General features: G+C 57.0%; 1 protein-coding gene across 2 annotated transcripts in view; it reads left to right on the top strand.

The window, feature by feature from the left end:
- RIN3 (Ras and Rab interactor 3) overlaps nucleotides 1-22,339 on the top strand; it is a 106,892-nt gene that overhangs the window by 28,093 nt on the left and 56,460 nt on the right. Inside the window, exons 2-3 of one of the 2 annotated variants that reach the window (XM_055333664.1) lie at nucleotides 1,447-1,654; nucleotides 14,477-14,594. In XM_055333664.1, coding sequence (XP_055189639.1) covers nucleotides 1,447-1,654; nucleotides 14,477-14,594 — 326 coding nt within the window. Of the gene's footprint in view, nucleotides 1-1,446; nucleotides 1,655-14,476; nucleotides 14,595-22,339 lie in introns of those variants that run through there. The other variant, XM_055333665.1, reaches the window with a different exon arrangement.

The raw sequence follows: 22,339 nt of genomic DNA, 5'->3' as shown, positions 1-22,339 counted from the left end.
TCCCAAGGGAGGTGGTACAGTCCACGTGACACCAGAGCCTGGACAGTGTTTCTCCTTGGTTGTCCTGTCCCCAGGATGCAGGGGGGGACTTCCAGGGAGCTGGGGGCAGGGAGCAGCTTCATATCTGTGGATCTTTGCAGACTTTCCGTGGCTCAGGAGCCACCCAGGCCCCACAAGGTCTTGGTGGGCCCATTTCCTGCTGAGGAAGCTTGTGTGTTCTTGTGGTCCGGTCCCTACCTGGAAGCCCAGGGAAGCTCTTCATACATGGATTTAGGATCGACGCTGTCAGGGGCTCCAGAATCCCTAGAGGGATCCCCACCCTGCCCCTTCCAGCCTCCCCTCGCCCCCGCCCCCACCCCCAGCCCCAGCCCCATCCCCAACACCTGCCAGCCCCCAGGCTTCATCGAGGTTGCCCCAGGTCGGGTAGTTCAAAGTCCTCTGCTCTTTCCCAGATGGCTGCATCCTTGCTACGGCTCAGCACGACCCAACCTGCTCTAGTTCACTCGTTCCGTCTGTTATCTGACCCCTCTCCTAGAGATGAGGTTTGTTGTCTTGGTTTGGTTCGGTTTGGTTCTTACTCTTGTCTTGTTCTCTGCTCTAAGCCGGTTCCTAGAACAATATCTGCAGGAAATGTTCATATTGTGAGTGAATAAGAGACAGACTCCCACCTTCCCCCAAGAGCCTGTTGGTCTGTTTGATCATGGCCTTAATCCTAAGGAGAAAATGAGGACCTTTGTCCCCAGGACCCAGGCTGTGCCTAGGGCTACCCAGTGAACGGAGGAATCTTCCAGGCCACCCCCTGGCCGTTGCACAGATGAGAAAGGACTCACCGAGGGCTGAACCTGGTTGGGCAGAGAGGAAATGGGAGCTGTCACTCCCAGCTGCCCCAAGAGTCCAGGTTGCTCCTGGGAGAGACCCCCCCACCAGGTGGGAGGTTTAAAGATTCTCAGGAAGCCTTCTGGTGCCGCATGGCTAGTGGCTACATCCTTGGACAGCACATGTCCACCTGGTTGGCAGTTATGCGGGTACAGACATATCTAAGAGTCCGTCTAGATGTGTATACTAACAGCTCGTACATCTCACTGTAAATTGCACTTCAATTTAAAGGTTTTTTTTTTAAAAAAAATCCTCCTCAGAGCTCTGCCCAAATGCCCCCTGTGTTTCCCTGAAGCCACCTTGGGGTAGAATTGACCACTTCTGGTTAATTCTTATTATCTTAACAATCCTTATTATGTTTTATTTCAGCCTGTGCCTCAGCTGGTTGTTTCTGTGTGTATCCAACCCATTCCTTCATAAGCACCCTATGGTTGCATATGTTTTAATTCCAAAGGGCCTCTGGCTTCACAGATGCTAAATGAACAAACACGGTTGAATGGACTCTCCGCTGCATGTGCACGGCAGTCAGGCTGCCTGCAGGACAGGCTGATCATTTGATTTTGTTGTCAGTCCTGTTCCAGGTGTTGGCAAAGAAGAGGGAGAGGAAGAGGAGGAGGAGGATGTCATGGGGCCTTGTCTGCCAGTCAGCCCGAAGAACTGCCTTCCCCTGCGAGGTATTAGTGTCCTGGAGAAGCTCATCAAAACATGCCCGGTGTGGCTGCAACTGGGTCTGGGCCGGATGGAGGCAGCCAGGATCCTGCAGCAAGAGGTGGCTGGGGTGAGTTGGGGTCTTTTTATTTCATAGCCGATATAGGGCAGGCACAGCTGCAAGGGGCTGCCAGGCTTCCACCCCATCACTGCCCATTGGCTTTCCTTTCTTGGGTTTGTCAGCTTTTTGACTGGGGTGTATTTTCCAGAACTCGGGAGTGAGAGACAGGTGAGATGTCTGGTTCCTGCTCTGGAGAGAACAGCGGACCCCGCAGCCGGCATGGCCAGTCTGGGCACTGGGGCACCTGAGAGGCAGGATTGACGCTTGGAGACGTCAGCCAGGCGTCAGGGAGCAGAGGGCATCAGAGCCAGAGGGGCCTGAGAAATTATTTGACACCCCTCCATTTGACATATGAGAACAAGGGGCTCTTGCATTGAGCCAAGGGGGTTTAGAGTTTCTGAGGCTCGCTTTTCTCACTTTGAAATGGGGCCGTTAAGGAAAGTGGTTTGGTCCAGGCTGTCTGAGCAGCATGGGGGAAGAAAGGTGGGTAGATAGTGAAATGTGAGTCAGAGCCCATCAGATGCCACCCACCCCCACCCCACCCTGAGCATCTTCTCTTACATGCCACTTCCTTTTTTAAAAATGTTTATTGGTCTAATTATAAAAGCGATAAACATATATAGTGACTGTAAAAAAAAAAATCAAGCTGGACAGAAGAGTCTTCTCAGGGTGTTTGCCACCTAACCTACTTCCCAGAAGCCTTTTTCTGGTTTGGTTTTGCGTTGAGGTGAACTTCACATCACAAAGAATGAGCCGTGTTGGAGCCCGGCGTTCAGGCTGTCTCAGTGCTGTGCACGCAGCACCTCTGCTTTCAGGAACATCTGCCACCCCAACGTGAGCCTAGCACCCGTTGAAGGGTGAAGTGTCCCCTTGAAGCAGCAAGTGTCCATCTCCCCCCCCCCCACCCCCGGCCACACCGCCTGCCACAGGAGCCAGGACAGATGCACAGCATGTCCCCAGGCCCGACCTGCTGAGTGCCAGGCTGGCGGCAGCCGTGTCCCCAGGCCCACGGCGGGCTCTCCCCGAGAGCTCACGCAGGGGTTGGCACCACTGCCCCCAGCACCCGCCGAGGTGGGCCTTCCAACCAGGCCCAGCGTACAGAAGATATAACTGAGGCACAGAGAGGTCGAGTGGCTGCCCCCAGGTGACTCAGTGAGCAGGTGCCCGGGTTGGATTTAGAACCCAGGCCACCCACTGCTGCTGCGCTGGGTCATACCTGTTCGAGCACCCAGGTCCTACCTGTCTGCCCTCTGCCAGGGCCCCTGCTGTACAGCGTGTCAGGCTGTGTGCACTGTGCTGGGAAAGTCCAGGCTCCCAAACACACGGGGCTCAGCTGGCCAGGGGCTTCACTGACCTCGGACAGGATAAAATCCATCACGTGCTGATCACGTGCTGCGGAACCTGAGAATCACCTCCAGCAGAGTTCTGGCCTCGCCGTCCCCCCGGGGGCCCCACCACAGGGCGTGGGGACCACAGAGGCCAGGCCAAGACCCAAGGGGGGATCTCCTGTGCGTAGGGTGCCAGGGGCCGCCCCCCAGTCTGTGGGTCCCTTTGCAGGGATAAGCAGGGAGGGGGCTTCAGGGGAGGCCGGCTGGCCACAGTCCTCAAGGAAGTAAGGTCTGTTGTTTCGTCCCCCGCCCCACCCCCGAAAAGGTCTTCTGTTTTGAGTGGACAGGGCTTCAGAGCAGATGATGAAACATGTGGAAAATAAAATCGGGACTCAGACCATCAGGCCAGCGGGTGTCCTGGCAGGTGATCCAGGCTTGCAGCACCAGTGTGCCACCCACCTCCCTGCTAGGTTCTCAGGGCACCTGCTTCCCCCTACGTCGGGGGTACAGCTCAGAAACAGACCCGCGTGCAAGCTTGTGACGCGAGGGTGGCCGTTCTATGGGCCTTTCCTGGCCACCTGGAGGGTGTGGCCTGGACATGGGCGTGAATGTGGGTGGGCCCCTCGGGGGAGGCAAGTGCATCTCCAGGGCAGGCTGGGCCGGCTAGGTCCTCAACCGCTCTGCCCTCTTCAGAGAGTTGAATGTAAGCCCCCCCTAAACTGTGCCTCTCTGTGAGAATGCCGGGTGATGCCTGGGGTCACCCCCCGAGTCCTTGTGAGAATCCTGAGGCTGACGGCGCTCTTGCCCCCAGCTCACAGGTAATGAGGCTGAGGCCAGGAGGTGTGCCCTCAAAGCGGACCCCAGATGAGGATTGGAGTTCACATGGTTTATTTGGGAGGTGAGCCCAGGAAGCTGGCAGGGGAAGTAAGACAGGGAGTGGAGGCAGCTAGTAAACGCTTGTGACCATGCAGGCTGCCCCAGGTGCGAGCGGAGCCGGGTGCTCTGGGAACCAGCGAGGAGCATGCATCTCCAGGCCATCCCACCCCCAAGGCTAGAAAGACGGTTCAAGGCTGTGGATTGTGAGGACTCTCGTTGTCGTCCCTTGTCTCTACCCTGAGTGTGAGAAGATCTGACTCTGGCCCGAAAGAGATGCCGAGTTCTGGGGTGATGTGGGCAGACTTCCTGGAGGAGGCAGATGCTGAGCTGGGTCCTGTAGCTTGGGGCAGGGGTGGGGGCAGGACTGGGATGAGGGAGCTGAGAGGATCTATTGGGGGGTGAGTGGGGGCGGGCCAAGCCCCAGAGGTGGGCCGAGCTGGGCTGGGCACATGGGGCTGGAAGGCAGCGTGACGGGGATACTGCTGGAGGGCAGAGCCACTGCATGTGTGTGTCTGGGGATGCAACGGGTCTGAGGATGTGGAGGGTCTGGGGACACAGAAGGTCTGGGGACGCGGCAGGTCTGGGGATATGGAGAGTCTGGGTGCACAGCAGGTCTGGGGACGTGGCAGGTCAGGGACCCAGCAGGTCAGGGAGGTTGCAGGCGCGGGGATGCAGCGGGCCTGGCTCCGATGGCCCCTTAGAACAAATAAGTGTGGCAGGGAGCATAGGGCTGCTTCTGGGGAGCACAGGAAGCGGGTCCCCACCACCTGGGAGCTGAGCGTGGCCAATAGGCAGCTTCCTTAAAGTGACACGTGTGTTCTGGGAGCGAGAGCAGCTCTGCGGCTCTGAGGGGCCAGGCCACCCTTAGGAGCAGGGGACCCAGCACCACGGCAGACGAACCCCGCGTGGCCTTCCCTGCCCTCTGCCCTCACCCCGACTCCTCACGCCTGTTTTCAGGCAGAAACAGAGCCTTCCGTGCCCGCTCTGCTGAGAACAGTTGGCCAGCGTCCACCCAGAGCTGGCCTTTGTGGTCTTGTCCACCCGCAGCGATTTCTGTCAGGTGTGGGTGTTGCTCGGGTCCTCACAGACGGCCGAGGAAGCAGAGGTACAGAGAGGCTCACTCCCTTGCCAGTGAGAGCAGTGCCCGCAGGCTGTGACCCTGGGGGGGCCCTTAGCCGGCAGCTTCGTCCGGCACAGCCAGCGGCCTGGAGCTCAGCCAGTGCCCTGCTGGTCTCGCCTCTCAAGTTGCACACGCTGCGGCGGCCCCCAGGCTGTAAGCGCTGCGAGGCCTTCACCTTGGACGCCCTTGGCCTGGACACCCCCCGCCCCGCCGGATGGGGAGGCAATGGTCAGGGGACCAGGCGTCCAGCTCCTTTGTCCCCCTAGTATCTCTGTGACCAACCCCATCCCACCTCCCTCCCTGCAGCCTGCTTCTCTGATAAGGTTTGGGAACGTACTGGCCCACGTTTGATCTTTGTGTGTCCAGAAGCAAGGCAGTCAAACAGCCGCCTTTATTCATTCTGCACCCAAACGGTGGGGTTTCGTTTCGTTTTTGGTTTTAAAGTTTGATTGTAGAAATGTTAGATTTACAGCAAAGTTGCAAAGATAATTGAGGGAGTTCCCAGACACCCCTCACCTGATTCTGGCTGCGGGCACCTCACGCTGGTAGGATACGTTTGTCACAGTCACTGAGGCCACGGTGACGCGCCTGTGTCAAGGAGAACCCGTAGCTCCTCCCTCATGGCCTCTCCCTGTGGCTGCCTCTCATGCAGGGCACATTTTGCATGTTGTCATCGCGGCCCCTCGGGCCCCTCCTGACTGTGACAGTTTCTCAGACTTGTTTTGTATTTCGATGGCCTTGACAGTTTGGAGGAATAGAGGTATTTTGAGGTACTTTTGTCGGGGGGAGGGGTCCGTCAGTGGGATTTATTGATGGTTAGACCAGAGTTCGCAGTTTTGGGGGAGGAAGACCCCAGCAGTAAAGTGCTGTGCTCATCACCTGGCATCAGAGGTGCCGGCTACCTGTGTGACTTACTGCTCCATGCTCATGTTGACTTGGGGCCCCTGGCCGACCCCCTGCCTGCCAGGTTCCCCCTGTGCCCCCATCTTATATGGCACAGCCCACCCTCAGGGAGTGGAGCATCCTCGATGAACTCCAGTTCTTCTGCACAAGAGATTTGTCTGTCCATTTATTTATTCGTGCCAACCTTTACTTGTAGCAGCAGGGTAGGGCCGCATGGATACTGCTTTTCTGCTTTGGGTTGTGATCCAGCAGTACCTTAATTATTGGGTTACTCACGTTGTTCCAGCTTTGGCCGTCGGGCGCTCCTTGGGCTGTTTCCTGTGACCCTCTGACACCTGCCCATCGTTGCATGGGTGTGAGTGTGTGGTTTTTGGAGCGCTTCCTTACTTGCTGACACTGCATGCTCCAGGATTGTCTTGTTTCTGGCCCTGGTCCTGGGTCAGCCATTTCTCCAAGGAGCCCTGGTTCCTCTTATTAGAGAATAACATGAGAAAGCAAGAGAAATGGTGTCACATGTGTTCATCACTGCTGTAAAGCCACGGTGTGGAGGACAAAAGATAGCTAAGAATGGAAGAAGTCTCCTGTAAGATCCCTTTTTGTAGCAGGGGCTAGCTCAGGAGCTGGGGTAGCCTGTGTGGTGATACAGACCCACTGGGTAAGTGGTTCCAGGCACTTTCCCCAGGTGTGAGCCCAGGGAATGTCAATCCCATTCGAGATGAGTTGGGCAAAAGCATCAGCGCAGCCCCTCTCTTGCCCCTTCAAGGACTGGGGTCAGGGAGGAGGGCGCAGCCTACAGCTCCCTGGTCCACTGCATTGGGCACAATCCTTCATCTTGCCAATAGCCCTGCAGAACAGGGGGCCGGCTTCCTATTTTATAGGCAAGGAAACTCAGCTACGATGGTAAGGAGCCTGCCCCACGTGGAACGGCTGCTAAACACTATAGAGTGTGACTTGAACTCACCAACTGACTGTCTTCAAAGGCTTGAAAAAATATGTACATACCATGTCCCAGCCTCATTCCCAGAAATGCTATTTGTGGGTTGTTTTTTTTTTTTTTTTTTTTTTTTTTTTGGCTTGGACAAGGCATAGGCAGCAGTGGCATGTTTTAAAGGCTCCCTCGGTGGTGGGGACACTTCACCCTGTGCCATGCTACAGTCATGGGAAAGGTGGGCCACACGGGTCCGGAGGGGGCTCTCCACGGGGCCGCCAGACCCCTGCCTCCAGCAGCATGGCAGCCTCTGAGCTTGTGGCTTCTGAGAAGCAACAGCCACTTCTGTTCCAGCTCCGATGGGCATGATTGGAAAGTTTCCCTCCTCGAGGAGCTGGAAAATAGTCCTAACATAACCAAAATAGAAAAGCAGGCAGCTCTAGATCATCCCACCCAAAAATGGATAGTAAAAGTAAAATCATTTCTCGTGCGCTGAGCTCTGGGTTTCTATATATTTACTTGGAGAGGAGGAGGGGCATGCAGAGGCTGCATAACTCTCTCCCTAAGCATATTCCGGCCCAACTGTTGTGGAACTCAGTTGGTCTCCCCCACCACCACCCTCGACCACAGCCAGAGGTAGACAGGGCAAGGCTCGTACAGCTGGCTGCTCCAGCCTCGGGGACTGCACGCATTTCCCCGGGAAACTCAATGCCAGCCTCTCGGGGGTTGGGAAAGACCCTGGGGCACTGATCTGGGAGAGAATCTTCTAGAAAAAAGGAGTCCTGGGACCCTGCCCCCCGCCGCCCTCACTAGACTGGAAGAGCCAGCTCAGAGAGGGGAAGTGACCTGCCAAGGACACAGTGAGTCAGGGTGGGAACCAGGTGGGACGCCGCATGTCCTGCTGTGCCACGCAGCGCTCTGACCTCCACCGCACGGTCACGGTCGTTGTGGGGGGCGCATGCAGGACAATCCTAGCTCCAAGGAAACCTGGACCCCCCAGAGTGGGCATCTCCGGTTGGTTGGTCCAGTGGGGCAGGCATTCTTCTGCTTTCTGGGAGTTCCTGAAGTAGGCTACTGGGGAAGTGCACAGGGGGTGGGGGAAGGGGGAATAGCAGCGGGCTGACTCAGGGGTTGGCTCCCCAGGGCGCCCGGCGGTGCTGGTCCCACGGAGGAGGGAGGCTGAGTGAGGGCCCTGGGGCATAGCGAGGCATGGCGATGGCCTGGTTCACCGGGGAACACTTAGGAGCTGTGGTGGAGGGAGGGTGGCACAGGGGGCATGGCTGTGGGCTCTTCCACTCACTGTCACCCTGGCCGGGCCACAGGCGGGCACCAGAAAGGCCCCCGGGGGCTGCCTGTCACCTCATGTTCCCTCACTGCCCACCTCGGGCCTCTCCCTTCCCTCTGGCTGAGGCCTGGAGTCTGGAGCTGCTGACGCGGGTGCCTGGTGTGTCGTCACACTCCCCCGACTCAGGGAGCCATCCATGAACCCCGTGGTGGGGGCTTCTGTCCTCAGGACTCAAGGCAGGTAGAGGGGCCCTGGGGAAGGGAGACCCCAAGGCTTATTATGTAGCAGGCATTCTACTCAAGGCACCTGTGCGGTTCTTTTAATAATCCTTTGAGGTCCTGGGTCAGCTGGGAATCCTTTCGGCGTTAAGCCACAACAAACCTAGCCCATGGCAGCTTCAGCCAGAGAGCTCCTTTTGTTCCCCTAATGAGAAATCTGGACGGTGGGGCCCAGGGTTAGGTTAGCAGCTGAGTGATGTCTGTGGAACCCAGGGTCTTTTCGCTGTTCTGTCCTCCATCTTCAAAGTGTTGGCTTTCTGTCCTCCTGATTTGTCACTTTGTGGTGACAAAACGGCAGCTGCAGTTCCAGCCATCTTGCCCATTCAAAGGCAGGAGGTCACAAGCAAAAGGCTTTCTTCTCCTAGGTTCAGTCTTTTCATCAGGGAACAGCTATTTTTTCATATCCTTTTTGGTCACCCCTAGCTGCAAGGGAGGCTGGGAAAGGGAGTGAATGGCAAGAAGGAGCAGAACAGCCTGACTGGCTTTGACGAAATCCTCCTGAGGCTGATACATCAGCACCCAGACCAGAACTGGGGTCAGTTGGCGAGAAATGGAAAAGACTAGTCCTTGGGGAGCTGACTGACAGCGACCGTCTGTGGCAGGAGCTACAAGGATCCCCTTTCCCAGAGGAAGAAGCAGCCCCAGGGCGACCGCAAAGCTCAGCGTCGCCAAGCTGAGACCTGAGCTCAGAGTGTCCGGCTCCAGAGACTTGGGCTGAAGTTGTCTGAGGAGGGGCCCCAAGGCCCACCGCTCTGAATGTTCCCCTCTCCCTCTCCCCCTGCTTTTCTTATCTGTACATTGGGTAAAACCCTTTAAGTCTCCGGGAGGTGGCTGCTGTAAGGTACCTACATCCTCTTGCCTGACGCCTGGCAGACACACGCTTGGGTGGCGCTCGACGGGCCAGGTGGGTTGGAAGCCGTGTATGGTGGCGCTCATAACCCTGGCCTGAAGGTCACGGCCTTACGTTCTTGTCCTGGCTCTGCAGCTCACAATTGATGTGACCTGGGAGGTCTTTCATCTCTGGGTCTTGGTTCCTCTGGCTGGAGAGCGGGACGCTGGGTGCATCGCCAGCCTTCCAAGTCCCCGCCCCTGAGCTCTGGGGATCCCTACTCAGCACCTCATAGAAGGACGGGGGGTCCCCAAAGGATCAGGCCCACGTCCATCCTGATGGCTATATCATCAGCTACTGTGCATAACAAATCACTTCAAAATTCAGTGGCTTCAAATGGTCACCATTGGATGTGCTTGCAACTCCGTGGGTTAGCAGCTGGGGCTGAGTTCTGCTGAGCAGTTCCACTGCTGGTCTCACTGGGGTCAGCCGCACAGCCACAGTCCACTGGCAGCTCGCGGGGCTGCCTGCCCTTGGGGCTGTGCCACGTGACCCCAGCAGACTCACTCTGGTGGCCTCACGTGACACCCATGGTCCCAAAACTGGCCTGGAGCACTCAGGGGAGCTGACCCGCCTCAAAGCCTAGGCTTGCAACCCCACAGGGTTATGTCTGCCACTTTCTTTTGGTGGAAACAAGACTGAAGGCCACCCCATCCAGGGCTGGGGAAGTTGGATAAGAGATGCTGCAAAGGATTTGTGGCCATTTTTAATCTAGCACCTAGCGGAACAGCCTGTGAGTCCCTCTTTCCTATCTCTGACTTGGGGGAAAGATACATGATAATCACCTCACTAATAATTATCTGCCAAATGAGATAACGCCTATAAACATGTTAGCCTGTGGCTTTGTGCTCAGTAGATGGTAGCAGTCTACTGGAACAATAAAGATTATCAGTGTTTGTTATTCAAGGCACACTTGGCATGAGGTGCTTTCCGTACACAGTCAGCAGTTCTCACAGGCAGCTCTGGGAGGTGGATATTATCACACTCATGCTCACACGAGGAGATTGAGACTTGGAGAACGAAAGGCTGCTTGTCCATGGTCCACGGCTGGAGTGTAGCGGAGCTGGGATTTGGGTCCCGCTGCAGCTCCCAAAAGCTACAGCTGCACGAGGGAGAAAGAGAAGTCAAGGTGGCTCGAGGAACTGGTACACGGAATCCCCCAAGGGTGTAGGAGCCAAGCTCCCCTGCAGCCCCTTGCCACCCCCATCAGGCCCCGCCTCTCCTTAGGTGATGAGCCATGGCCTCTGGGAGTGGGGGCAAGGGGCCCATGGGCAGGTCACACAGGGGGCGAGGGGCTCACGGGCAGGTCACACGGGGGGCGAGGGGCTCACGGGCAGGTCACATGGGTGGGGGGGTGAGGGTCTCACCGGCAAGTCATACAGGTGGTCTTGTCCTGGATGCACTCGGGCTGGACTGTCAAGTGAAGCAGAGGTGATTCGCCATGACGAGAAGGCCCGCGGGTCACTGCATTAGTCCTCTTTGCTGCACAGTGACACCGCGTCTGGGGTGCTGAGGGCGGATGTTTCCCAAATGTGACTGTGTGACTGGCTGGGCAGCTAACCCTCCCCCAGGGGAACAGAGAACTGACCCACTTGTTCCAAAGGACTGTGGCCGGGAAGACCGTTGGGGGTCAGCACCCCCTTCCCCCCACGACGTGGGCAGGTGGGATCAGGGGTCTCCTCCAGCTTCCACCTGCCCCCACTAGCTCTCAGCCTCCCCTCACTGCACCCCCTCATCCCCCCAGTGCCTTATCTTGCTTTGCAGGTAAGAGCCCCAGGCCTTGGCCATAGCACAAGGAAGTGCTCCGGGTGGCTCTGTGGCCACGGGACAGGGGTTAGGCGGGGCCAGGCACCTGTCAGCACCCTGCCTGGTGGGCTTCCCTCCCCCCGTGTACACCCCTGCCCCCCAGTGAGTAGATGACACAGACATGACGGCGGTACAGGAGCGAGTTGCTCGCAGTGGCACCCGGGCCCATGTCCCATGTGCACGGCCCTGGGTGATCTAGCCTCCCCATGCCCTGCGTCTTCACCTGTCAAGGATGGAGAGTGAGGAGGGAGGTGGTGGGAGGGCGGGAGGCCACAGAGAGCACAGGTGTGAGGCACTGTTCTGTCCCAGCTCCTCCCATCGTTGAACCACTGCCCAGGAGATCCCCGGTAACCCCATGCGTGTGGCACACTGACCCCCAGGTCCCCATGGAACCTGAGACCCGGAGACTGACAGACACCCCGGCTGTGGGGGGTCGGGGGCACATGGAGAATGATTCTTGAGGGGGCATCTGTTTGGACCTGATTATCCACAGGGGCTTCCTGTGGTGTTGCAATTACTTCCTTTCTTGTGTCTGCTGGGTGGTCTGGTGACAAATGAGAGCAGAAGGCTCAGGGAGGCCCCACAGTGACCCAGGGCCGACCGACGAGCTCCCAGCTGGCTGCCCAGGGCCCTCTGGGAGCCCGAGAGAAATACAAGTTGTGACAGGCCACAGGTCCTGCCAGCTGGAGAGGGCCCTGCCCGCAGGCTCCCGCCTCTTCTCCTTTCTCTCAGCGGCACGCGAGGGCCGACATGTCAGCAGAGTGAGGAAACCCAGAAATCAGCTCGTGGGGCTGTGAGAGAGCCCAGCAGTTTGCAGGACGGCGTCCAGGAGGCCCCTGCCCGGGCCAGTGAGTGCTCATCGCTGCCCGTCGGGGAGAGCAGTGCGGCTCCGACGGTGGAGGGAGGAGGCCCCGCCAGTGGAGTAAGAAATAAGACACTTACCTATTAGACTGGGGCCCAGGCCCTTTGTAGGTCTCTGTCTCCCTCCCCTTTCCTCTCTGACAGAGTCCGTCCGTCCGTCCCGTAGGCATCCTTCTTCTCTTCTGTTCTCTTACGTTTTAGTCTGAAAGAATAAACCTAGTCGAGGCATTCGCATTCATGGGTCATGACCTGTAGTTTGAAAACTGCCATTCCTGACACCGGAGAATGGAGAAAGGCAGCTCTGGGCCACTTGAGGACCTCTGCACTGGGACCCGCCCGGGCACGTGGCCCCCCCCACGCACCACAACGTGTAACGGGGGCGCTTTCCCTACAAAGGCAGAAACCGCCCAATTTTGGTTGCAGTTTGGAGCACTGGCCTCAGCGCCCATCCTGGCTCAGGATCAGGGGTCTGGGTCTGCTCTGTTGGCCTTCCTGGGACGCCACTGGCTCCGGGTCAGGCCTCCCCCACGCCCTGCTCCCAGAGTTCCAGGTGGGACCGCAGATCTGCCGACCCCGTTATTCTGAAGGACCGAGCCACAGAGCTGACAAATAGGGGGGCTGAGGGGATCCGGCGGCGAGGGGAGCAGGCCCCCACATCCTGCACTGTGGAGTGCAGGCACCTCCAGGGGCTCAGCACCCAGGCATCTCCAAGCACGCTGAGCCCCAGCTTCCACTGAGGCCCCCTCCTGATGCAGCAGACCTACATGGTGGCATCCCACTTGCATGGCTCTCCCGGCCCCAAGGCCGAGGTGGAGCTGGCAGTCCAACCCTCTTGTGTGTTCCCGGTCCCCCCTTTGCTGTGGCCACCCCCCATGAATCATAGCAGCATGAACCCAGATATGGTCTAAAGCAACTCATTATAAATAATAAAAAACACTTATCGCTCAGGAAATACCAAGGGTTTCTGAAGCTCTGTGCCAGGAACCGGGGACAAAGACCACATCTTTTCATGACACCGCACTCACCCCCCCATGCCCAGATGCGCCCTCTCCTGGCCTCACATGCTGCTGGTTCCCAGGGGCCTGGTGGGCAGCAGGCAGCCTGACCTTGCACCTCCGAGGGAGGCCAGGTGACCTCTTTTCCTTTGGAGGACAGCATGTTCCTGGGGTCAGACCAGGTTCGGGTGAACGTGTCAGTTCAGTGATGGCCACAGCTTGGGGTAGGGCCAGCTGGGCCGAGGCCTCGGGCATCCTCTCTGTGGGCAGGGGCCAAGGAGGCTTCTAGAGGTGAGCTGGCCTCCTGTCGGGTCCCCTAGGGAGGACCACCTTCCAGTTGGGGATGTATTTGTAGGCAGCATTGCACCTGCATTTCCACCCCCAGAAACCTACCCCCCCTTTGCCCCGTGCTCCCTCCCATCCTCCCTCGTCCACCCATCTGCTCCAGGTTCTCACACCCTCTCCACCCTGCCCTGCTCCAGGAGTGGGGGGCTGTAAACTTTCAACCACAGCTCAGTGACCAATGAGCTCAAGATGTCACTGCGCTCCAAGAAGATGTGGTCTTTCAGGGCTGAGCAGAGCACAGAGGGTCTGGGGGTGATGGAGGGCCCGGATCCGGGTCACAGGGCCTGAGCTCAAATCCCAGCCCCAGCACTTACTAACTAGCCTAGTGGCCTTGGGTGTTACTGCCTCTCTCTACGTATAAAATGGGGATAATAAGAATATCCCCCCCATAGCTTTCATAAAAGAACTACGTGAGATCATGGGATCTATCATCACCCAGGGTTAAGGCAGGAGGCAGACAAGGGAGGCAATAATGTTATTATGTTGTATTAACAATTCTAATAATGTAGCCACGTGATAATAACAGTCCTCAGGAACAATGGCAGAGAACAGGAAGCATCACTGGGAGGGCAGTGTGCCATGGGGGGGCGGGGGGGGACCGAGGGCCACCGCGGTGCTTCTCCAGAGCCTCTCATGCCCGGGCCACATCGGTGGGGCTGCCCTAGTGGCTCCCCAGCCTCACCTCAGAAGTTTGGGCGGACTCCCGGTTTTCCAAGCTCTGGCCAGGCACTAGGGGCCTGAGTGGGAGAGGCTTAGATCCCAGTTTGGGACGAGGGTGGAGGTAAGCACACGTGCTGGGGTGCGAGTGGAAAATCAACATGACTCCCTGTGCCTTAGAGCTTTTCTAAGAGCAGAGGCAGGACCACCGCCCGTATCAGAATCCCCTGATCCTGGGGCCCCACCAACCCAGCCAGCATCCCAGGGGTGGGGCCCAGGAACCTGTTTTAAACACCCCCTCCAAACTCTGTGTCTGCAACACAGAATTCTTTGGGAAACATTGATTTAGGTGGACCCCTCTGTGGCCAGCTGAGAAACTGGGACTCAGGAGCCAGGGAGGACATGGGCCAGGTGACACAGGGCTCTTAGGCAGAATCCCGTTCCCCACCCTGCCTCCTTGTTTCTGGAACGTTCTGGATGACTTCCAACCCACTGCTGTCTTTCTAACCTTCACCCAAATCTTTGGTTCATGGAGCTCCCCCGCCCTTCTTCCGTTGCAGACATTCCTGGTCTGTCAGGATAGCAGCTTGAAGCATCTGGTGCTCTGTGTCCACTTCCCTTCCCCGAATGAGAGCTCGTCCAAAGTGCTCGAATATGCGGTTAAAGAAGAAAAATCAAGTAAGTACCTGTCTTCCTGTGGTGGCCCTGACCACACAGTAGCAGCAGCAGCAGCTGCTACACCCTGTAACCACAGACACTCCCATCAGGCCAGAGGGGTTTAAAATTAGAAGAGGGACAAATGTTCAGCCCCCTGAAGCTATCTGGCCAGGTCTGTTGTAAACTCAGTTTACCAGTCGAGTCGGTGCGAGCTTCCATCACCCCCCATGTCCCGGCGTGTTGGCCTGGCTTCCTGTTGGTCTCTGTGAGGTGTCTTCTTGTTAGCTCAGGCTGGAGAAAGGGGGGGAACGAGAGGCATTGTCTGGGTCCTTGGTCCTAGAGACAGCCCAGCACACACGCAAACACAAGTTGGTCACCCTCCCTGAGCCTCTTTTCTTGTGGGTTACGTGCACATAGTGACTATCACTGTCCTGCCTGAGTCACGGGGCCTTTGCAAAGGTCAAACGGGCAAGCGCTTTGGAAGACAGAAACCCTGGGTGTGCATAGGGCCGCCAGGAGCAGGCCTGGGCACTGGTGGGAAAATGTTGTGAGGCCTCCGGTCAAGGGCCGATTTGTACTGATGCACAATGAAAGGGTCCAGGCCTCTAATGGGTATTAAGGTGTTAAGATCCAAGAAGCCTAGAAGTTAGAAGAACCTACAGACCGTTCCGGGCATCAGCTTAGGCCCTCTGATAAGCCCATGGGGTTGTGCGGAGCTTTCTATCCTTAGTTAGAAGTAGAGCGGGGAGGGATCCCTGGGTGGCGCAGCGGTTGGCGCCTGCCTTTGGCCCAGGGCGCGATCCTGGAGTCCCGGGATCGAATCCCACGTCGGGCTTCCGGTGCATGGAGCCTGCTTCTCCCTCTGCCTGTGTCTCTGCCTCTCTCTCTCTCTCTCTCTGTGACTATCATAAATAAATAAAAAAAAAATTAAAAAAAAAAAAAAAAAGAAGTAGAGCGGGGACACCTGGGTGGCTCAGAGGTTGGGCGTCTGCCTTCGGCCCAGGCGCGACCCTGGAGCCCTGGAGACCCGGGATCAGGCCCCACATGGGGCTCCGTGCACGAGCCTGCTCCTCCCTCTGCCTCTCTCATGAAGGCGTCTCTGCCTCTCTCTGCGTCTCTCATGAATACATAGATAAAATCTTCAAAAAGAATGGAGCGAAGAGTCCAAGAAGACCACAAGATACGCATCAGCATTCCATAAGTATCATGCATTCATATAACATGATACAAATGTCTTAGATGCTTCAGACACTTTTATCAAATACTCGGGGGCACCTGTTTCTCAGGAAGCTCCTGTGCCCGACCCCGGGGGGATGCGCAGGTGAAGCCCTGGGCTCGAGGGTCGCAGGCCACGCCGAGCAGGCAGGCAGGCCCCCGGGAGGGCGCCGAGGAGGGGCCTCCAGCCCCCGAGCTGGAGGAGACCCTGCGGCGCAGACGGATCAGGCGGCTTCCCGCTGGCATCGCGCGTGCAGCTCGCCCCCGAGCCTCTCCCCTCCGCCAGGAGCGGTCGGACGCGGCGCGGCCCCGCCCTGCGCCCGAGCTCGCCCCGGGGAGGGGACGAGGAGCAGTAACGGCGCCGGCGCCGGCGCCCCGGCGTGGAGGGCCGCGCGGAGCGAGCTGGAGCGGGACCACGGGCCGGCTGCCACAGCGAAACAGCGCCAGGGCTTGAGCCCAGAGGGGGCTGCGCCCCGCTCCCGTGCGGGCCCCTCGGCCCTCGGCCCTCGGCCCTCGGCGGCACGGAGTCCCCCCGGCCCGGCCGACGCAGGCGCCCAGCGGCGAGCGGGGGACGCCCGCCTCCGAGGGGCGGGAGGCCGGCCGACGGCAGGCCGGAAGTCTGAGGGCGGGTCTCACCGCGGCCTGCCCGGAAGTGAGCGTGTCGCCCATGCTTGCATGCCATTGGCTCGAGCCCTGCCGTGTGGCCACGCCCAGCTGCGGGGGAGACTGGGAAATGTAGTCCAGGCGTGTGCGCGGGCAGGAGCGGAGGACTCGGATGCTGGTGACCCCCTGGGAGGCCAGAGGGGAAGCGCGTGTGGGGTTAGACGGCAAACGCCATCAACCTCTGTCCTGCAGTGTCCAGCGGGGAAGAGCATGGAGGGATCTCAACGAAGGAGGAGGGTTATAGGTTATAGGTTTCCGAAACCAATAGACAGCGCCCTCCAATGACTGCAGGGGGGATTGTGTAGGGCGCCTCCCGCTCTCCAAGAACCTGGACGCTTTCTCAGGCATGCTTAGCAGGGGCATGGTTGGCCATCAGCCGGATTCACAGGTCTGCCTGCCCAGGCCCTAGCTACCTACAGTCCATTTAGAAACCCGAGGGCCAACTGTGCTCTTAAATTTTTCAACACCAGCTTCAGGCAAATAGCTAAAGGTGAGCGGTGGTGTCGTGCTGAGCACATTGCACATCAACAGGTGCTCTAGAAGTGCAAAGAGAGAGCTTTGCTCAAGGGCAGGCTGATATGGAAGGCTTCTTGGAAGAAACCGGAACCAGGCTGGACAGGGAGGATGTCTACAAGATCTGCTTTCCTCTTTTGCCCCCATGCTTCTTTCCCACTTCCCCATCTTAGATGTCAGGGTAATCACTTCCACGTCTTTCCAACCCAGTTACACCCCCTGGCCTTTTGGGATTGGTCAGAAAGCATGCACAACTCCTACCCAGTGAAACCAGGATACTGTGTTTGGTTGCCGTGTCTCATTTCCAATCAGGAGCCCAAGTGACAGACCAGGACACTCGGGAATGGAGGTAGCTCGCTTCCTCCGGTTCATGTCTACCTCCCAGGACCACATGGTCAAATCTCATTTACCACTTTTAAACTTTTAAACACGCAGTGCTCAGCTTGCTGAGAAGACCATGAAAACTCAAACCAAAATTCTTCACCTGCTGTAACTCTTCCAGTCATGATTCCTGTCCCGTTGGCTGTGACTACAGAGATGTCACTTATAAGTTTGCATGTTTTTTACTTTGCTCTTTCTTTATATTACTCCACTGCTCCCCAGACCTCAGACCCCTGAACCTAGAACACCAAGAAAGTACCAGCTAAGGTGTTTCTTTGCCATGTCGATTTGCTGCTCTGATCTTTTTGCTCACTCTTCCTCATTCTGTACCTGCCTCCTTGACGTGGTGGTTGGACACAGGCTATGGAGGTCACACCACCTGTGTCTGAATCTTGCTTTGCCTTCTACTACCTGTGTGACCTCTCTAGGCCTCGCTTAGCCTCTCCAGGCCTCTACGGTGGGGAGGATCATGGTGTCTCTCTCACAGGGTGCTTGAAGGGCCTAAAGTATTTAGGACAGTACCTGGAACACAAGAGAGGGTTATAATCATGTTTATTATAATTATTATTGTTGCTATTATTATTATTATTACTATTATTAATCCTCCTGCAAGAGTAAGCCAAACAGAAGAGTGAAATGGGCCTACCCAGAGGGTTCCAGGCTCTGGGTAAATCCCGTCTGACATAGATGCCCTCCTTGCAGTCCCTGAAGGGAGGAAGGAACCACCAATCTTCTGAGGCCCCCTGTGGCTGTGGTGGCTGCAGCAGGGGTCAGCTTGCAAGGAAGTGGGCAAGGGGAAGGCCCAGACCTGGAACTCTGGCCTTTTGATGGGATTCCCCACATGCTCAGACAAAGGAGGGAGATGAGGGGATCCCCCGAGCCCGGGTGGTCAGCCCCATCTGTGGCCCTGCTCGATTTGCTTTGAGTGAGAAAGGCTCACGTCAGCCACATCTGTGTTTCTGTGTGCTCGGGTTGCCCTCTGGTTCCTCGTTAAGGGTTTCTTTGCAAAGCACGGAACCAATAGCTCAGACTGGTCATGCCATGAGGACAGACAGCCCTGAACTGCAAGCCTGACCTCTGTTGAGCATGGGGACTGCATGGAGGGGCAGCCACCACTCTGAACGAGCATGACCACATGCCACATCCTCCCCTTGCTGCCGGGAGTGCAAAGAAGGCTTTGCAGTGTCTGGTTGCCATGTAGCTTCCCAGGGACCCTCAGAGGCCAGATGTGTGTGGCAGGGGGTGCAGAGAACCAGCAGAAGAGACACTGGGTGCCTTTATGGTGCCAGTTTGCCACCTGGCCTGGGAACTCTGGCTACTGTTTCACTCATTTGCACCTTTTGAAGGTGGTGACGCTGACACATGTATGTGATGGCATTTTTTTTTCTGCTGGCTGCCAAAGAAAGAAAGAGAGAGAAAAGGGAAAGGGAAAGGGAAAGGGAGGAAAGAAGGGAAGGGAAGGGAAGGGAAGGGAAGGGAAGGGAAGGGAAGGGAAGGGAAGGGAAGGGAAGGGAGAAAGGAAAGGAAAATACCAGTTGGCCCTGTGTCCAGAAAGGGAGCCATCAGACAGTGGTGAATGATATGGCCTGGCCCCCACAGAGAGTGACCTTCTGGCACATTTCTGGGGCAGCTCCACCCCACTTCCTGCCTGTCCCTGACCACCTGGGCCAACCCCCTGGCTTTCTAGAGGCTGGCCTGTTGAGCTTGGTTAGGGTTTCTTCTTGCCCAAGCAGATCTCCCACTCTGAGGTCTGTGGTTTTAGGCCACGTAGTGGAAGCTGATAGATCCACTTGTGATTAGGAAACAGAGCCCCACCTCACAGGTGGGTCAGCACGGTGAGTCTGGTTGGCGCAGAGGGTCATCGCCACTGGACTGGGGGAACTTTGACACCAAAGAGGAGAGATGAGTTGACCTGGGCAGTACATGTCTGTATGTAGGAGCAGGTTGCAGTCATCCAGGTTGCCTCTGAGGGCCACACAGGACATTCGCGGTGCTACTCTTGGGTATGACCTGCTCACCAACTGACTAGAATGAGACTTAACCTGTCTTTGGACCACAGTGTGTTAAGTCCACAAAAAGGTGAGGAACGGTTGTTATTATTAATGTCAAGGTTGGGATGGGCAAAGCGAGCTGTTGCTGTCGTACCAGGGAGACAGTACTGGGTTGTGGTGAGCCTTCTGTGCTGGTCACAGCAAACCTGTCCTGAGAGCATGTACTTCGGAAGGCGGGTCGTCCTACAGCGCTCTTCTGTGTCCATCGCTTTGCACGTTACACAAGCTACTGAACTTCTCTGTGCTTCGGTTTCTTTGTGTGCAAAATGGGAACAGCTGTTGCACAATTGCTGGAGGATTGAGGAGTGAATATGTGCAGGGCAGGGGACAGTGTGGCCTGTGCATGGGAAGCACTCAACAGCATTGTAACTGTGTTAATCATGATTTCTAGTAAGAAATACACGTTTGGTCTCCATCCCAGTTCCAGGCACAGAGCTCCCCAAACTCATGGGATGTCCTGATACTCACAGTGAGCCCCTTTCAACCACACCAGAGTTTATACAGGACTTGGGGGGGGGGGGCTGGTTGCCAGGGCAACCAACCATGTGAGGCCGAGGGGTGGTGGGGAGGGGGGCTGGAGGGTGAATCAATCACCATGAAGATTTAATCAATCATACCCACTGGTGATGCCTCCATAAAGACCCAAAGGACAGGGTTCAGAGAGCTCTTGGGTTGGTAAGCACGTGGAGTTTGAGGGAGAGTGAGGTACGCAAACAGGGTGGGCAGGCTCTCCCCTCCCTGCCTCTCCCCATACCTTGTGCTGTGTGCCTCTTCCATCTGGCTGTCCCCGACTTCTATCATTTTCTAAGAAATTGGTGACCTTCTATGTAAGATGTTTGCCTGGACTCTGCGAGCTGCTCCAGCCAGTTAACAGAGCCCAAGAAGCATTCTGGGAGCAGCCCGCCTCCATCCCCATTGGGTCACCAGCCTCGGGGACCACCTGGACATGCAGGTGGCATCTAAAAGGTGGGGCGGGGGCGACCTGGGGGACCGAGGCTTTAGCCCATGGGGTCCAACGCTACGTCCAGGGGGCCGCTGTCAGAATAGGCTTGACTGGAGGGCGCCCGGCTGCTGGAGGAGGACTGCTCAGGGTTGTTGGGGAGGAGCCAGGTGGGAGCCGCTATCAGAGTGGGAGTCGTAGTGTTGCCTGCTGACAGAAGGGGGTATTTCTGGGGCAGAGCCATCACTGCGTCCGGATAGAAAAAGCACTGGGTAAAGACCGACAGTTATAATTTGCTACAGGGATTGAGTGACATCAACTCACACGTCAGAACCGTTGTTTTCTGCAACCCCTCGCTCCCAGAGAACTCTGCTAAGAAGCTGATTCATTCTTCTTATCAGTAGTGGCTGTTGCCCTGGGGAAGGACGAACAGACCTGGAGCAGGAAGTGCCCTGACAACACTGGTGCTTCTGAAGGGACCGCGCTGGTGGGTGAGGGACGCGGCTATCCAGCCTGCCAGGAGGACGGAGGCCTTGAGACACCTGCCCGAGGTCAGGGCCTTGATAGTGGGGCGACCTGGGACAGGCCAGCGAGGCCAAGGAAAGGGAAAGGGGGGACGCCTTTTCCTGAGGAGGTGGAGGTACTGTGCTGCCTCTCCGGGACACAGGAGCACACAGGGCCTGCCTGTGGGAAGGGGACACAGGAGCACACAGGGGAAGCGGGACTAGGGGAGAAGTGTTGACAGAGATGGGGGAAAGATTTAAAACACAGGGTGTTGGAGGCAGGAGAAGGGGAAGATGAAGGAAATGGGTGTGTAGGGGTGAGGGCATCATGCCAGCCTCAGGCCCGAGCGGGTGGCCTCTGGGTGTACAGTGACCACCACCTGCAGGGCTTTTACAGCTTCCGAAAGTATGTCTAAGGGAAGCCAGTCAACTCAAGTGTTTCAGAGAACCAGGGGCCTCTTTGCAGCCACCCATCTTTTAGGAGTGACTTCAGAAGTGTCAGGAGTCAGGGTCCAGGCCCCAGCACTTCCTGGGCTTTCTGTCACTCCAGAGCAGTGGGTGTGGATTAGCTTCAGTCAACATTTGTATCAGGGGCATCTACCTTGCGTTCTAGCTGTTTCTGCCTCCCCCGCCACCTTCCATGAAACTTGCTGTCTGGAAATTCTCTAGCCGGTAAACAGATTTCTACTAACAGGTGAAACACTAACGCCACCGTAAAGTAGTGCTACAGCCCTGAGCATGTGCATCTCAGTTCTTAGTAGGAGTAAAAGTGCAAGGACAGACGCGACAGTGGTGGAATGTCAGGCATTGGCCAGGAAGGACTGAGTTAGTTTGTCCTGAAATAGCAGAGGAGGGGGCGCCCACCTGTCCTGTCAACATCCTCCCCCGTCCCACCACTCACTGGGCCTCTACTTGGGGGGACAGTGAAGTTTCCCTGTGTGCCCTTGCCTGCTCATTGTCTGTTCCATGTTTTCCTATCTCCTTTCCCACCTGCTGACTGGAAGCTTCCAGGGTAGAGCTTGTGTGATACGGGATCTGTGGTCCCCATAGCCTGGCACAGGGCAGGGCTGAAACAAGTGTTCAGCAAACACCTGGCCATTCATCGCTACTTTGTAACACCTCACACTTGAGCAGACAGATGGCTTGGTCCCAAAGGGCCAAGGGGGTGGACTTTGGAACCCAGTGGACCCAGACTCAAGTCCCACCCCTTTGCTTCCATCAGCTGTGAGGTCTTTTCAATGCTGCTCAATACCCAGCCTCACTAAGCCTTGGTGCTCTCAACTGTGAAATGGACTCGCAGTGATGGTGAACTGGAACCATGCACAGGACTTGTCCACAAGAAGTTAATAGCCCTCCCCCTGCCCACCTGCCCACCTGCCCACCTGCCCGCCTTCCCTGTTGGCCTGGGTCTGAGGGTGAGAATATCTGGGTTTGCATTCACTTCTCCCACCTAACTAGCTCTGTGAACTAAAGATGTTTGACTCCTGGGCCTCACTTTAA

Source organism: Nyctereutes procyonoides, unplaced genomic scaffold (assembly GCF_905146905.1).
Source record: "Nyctereutes procyonoides isolate TBG_1078 unplaced genomic scaffold, NYPRO_anot_genome, whole genome shotgun sequence".
Lineage (NCBI taxonomy): Eukaryota > Metazoa > Chordata > Mammalia > Carnivora > Canidae > Nyctereutes > Nyctereutes procyonoides.
The sequence above is the reverse complement of the archived record's forward strand: the minus strand, read 5'-3'. Positions and strand labels throughout refer to the sequence as shown.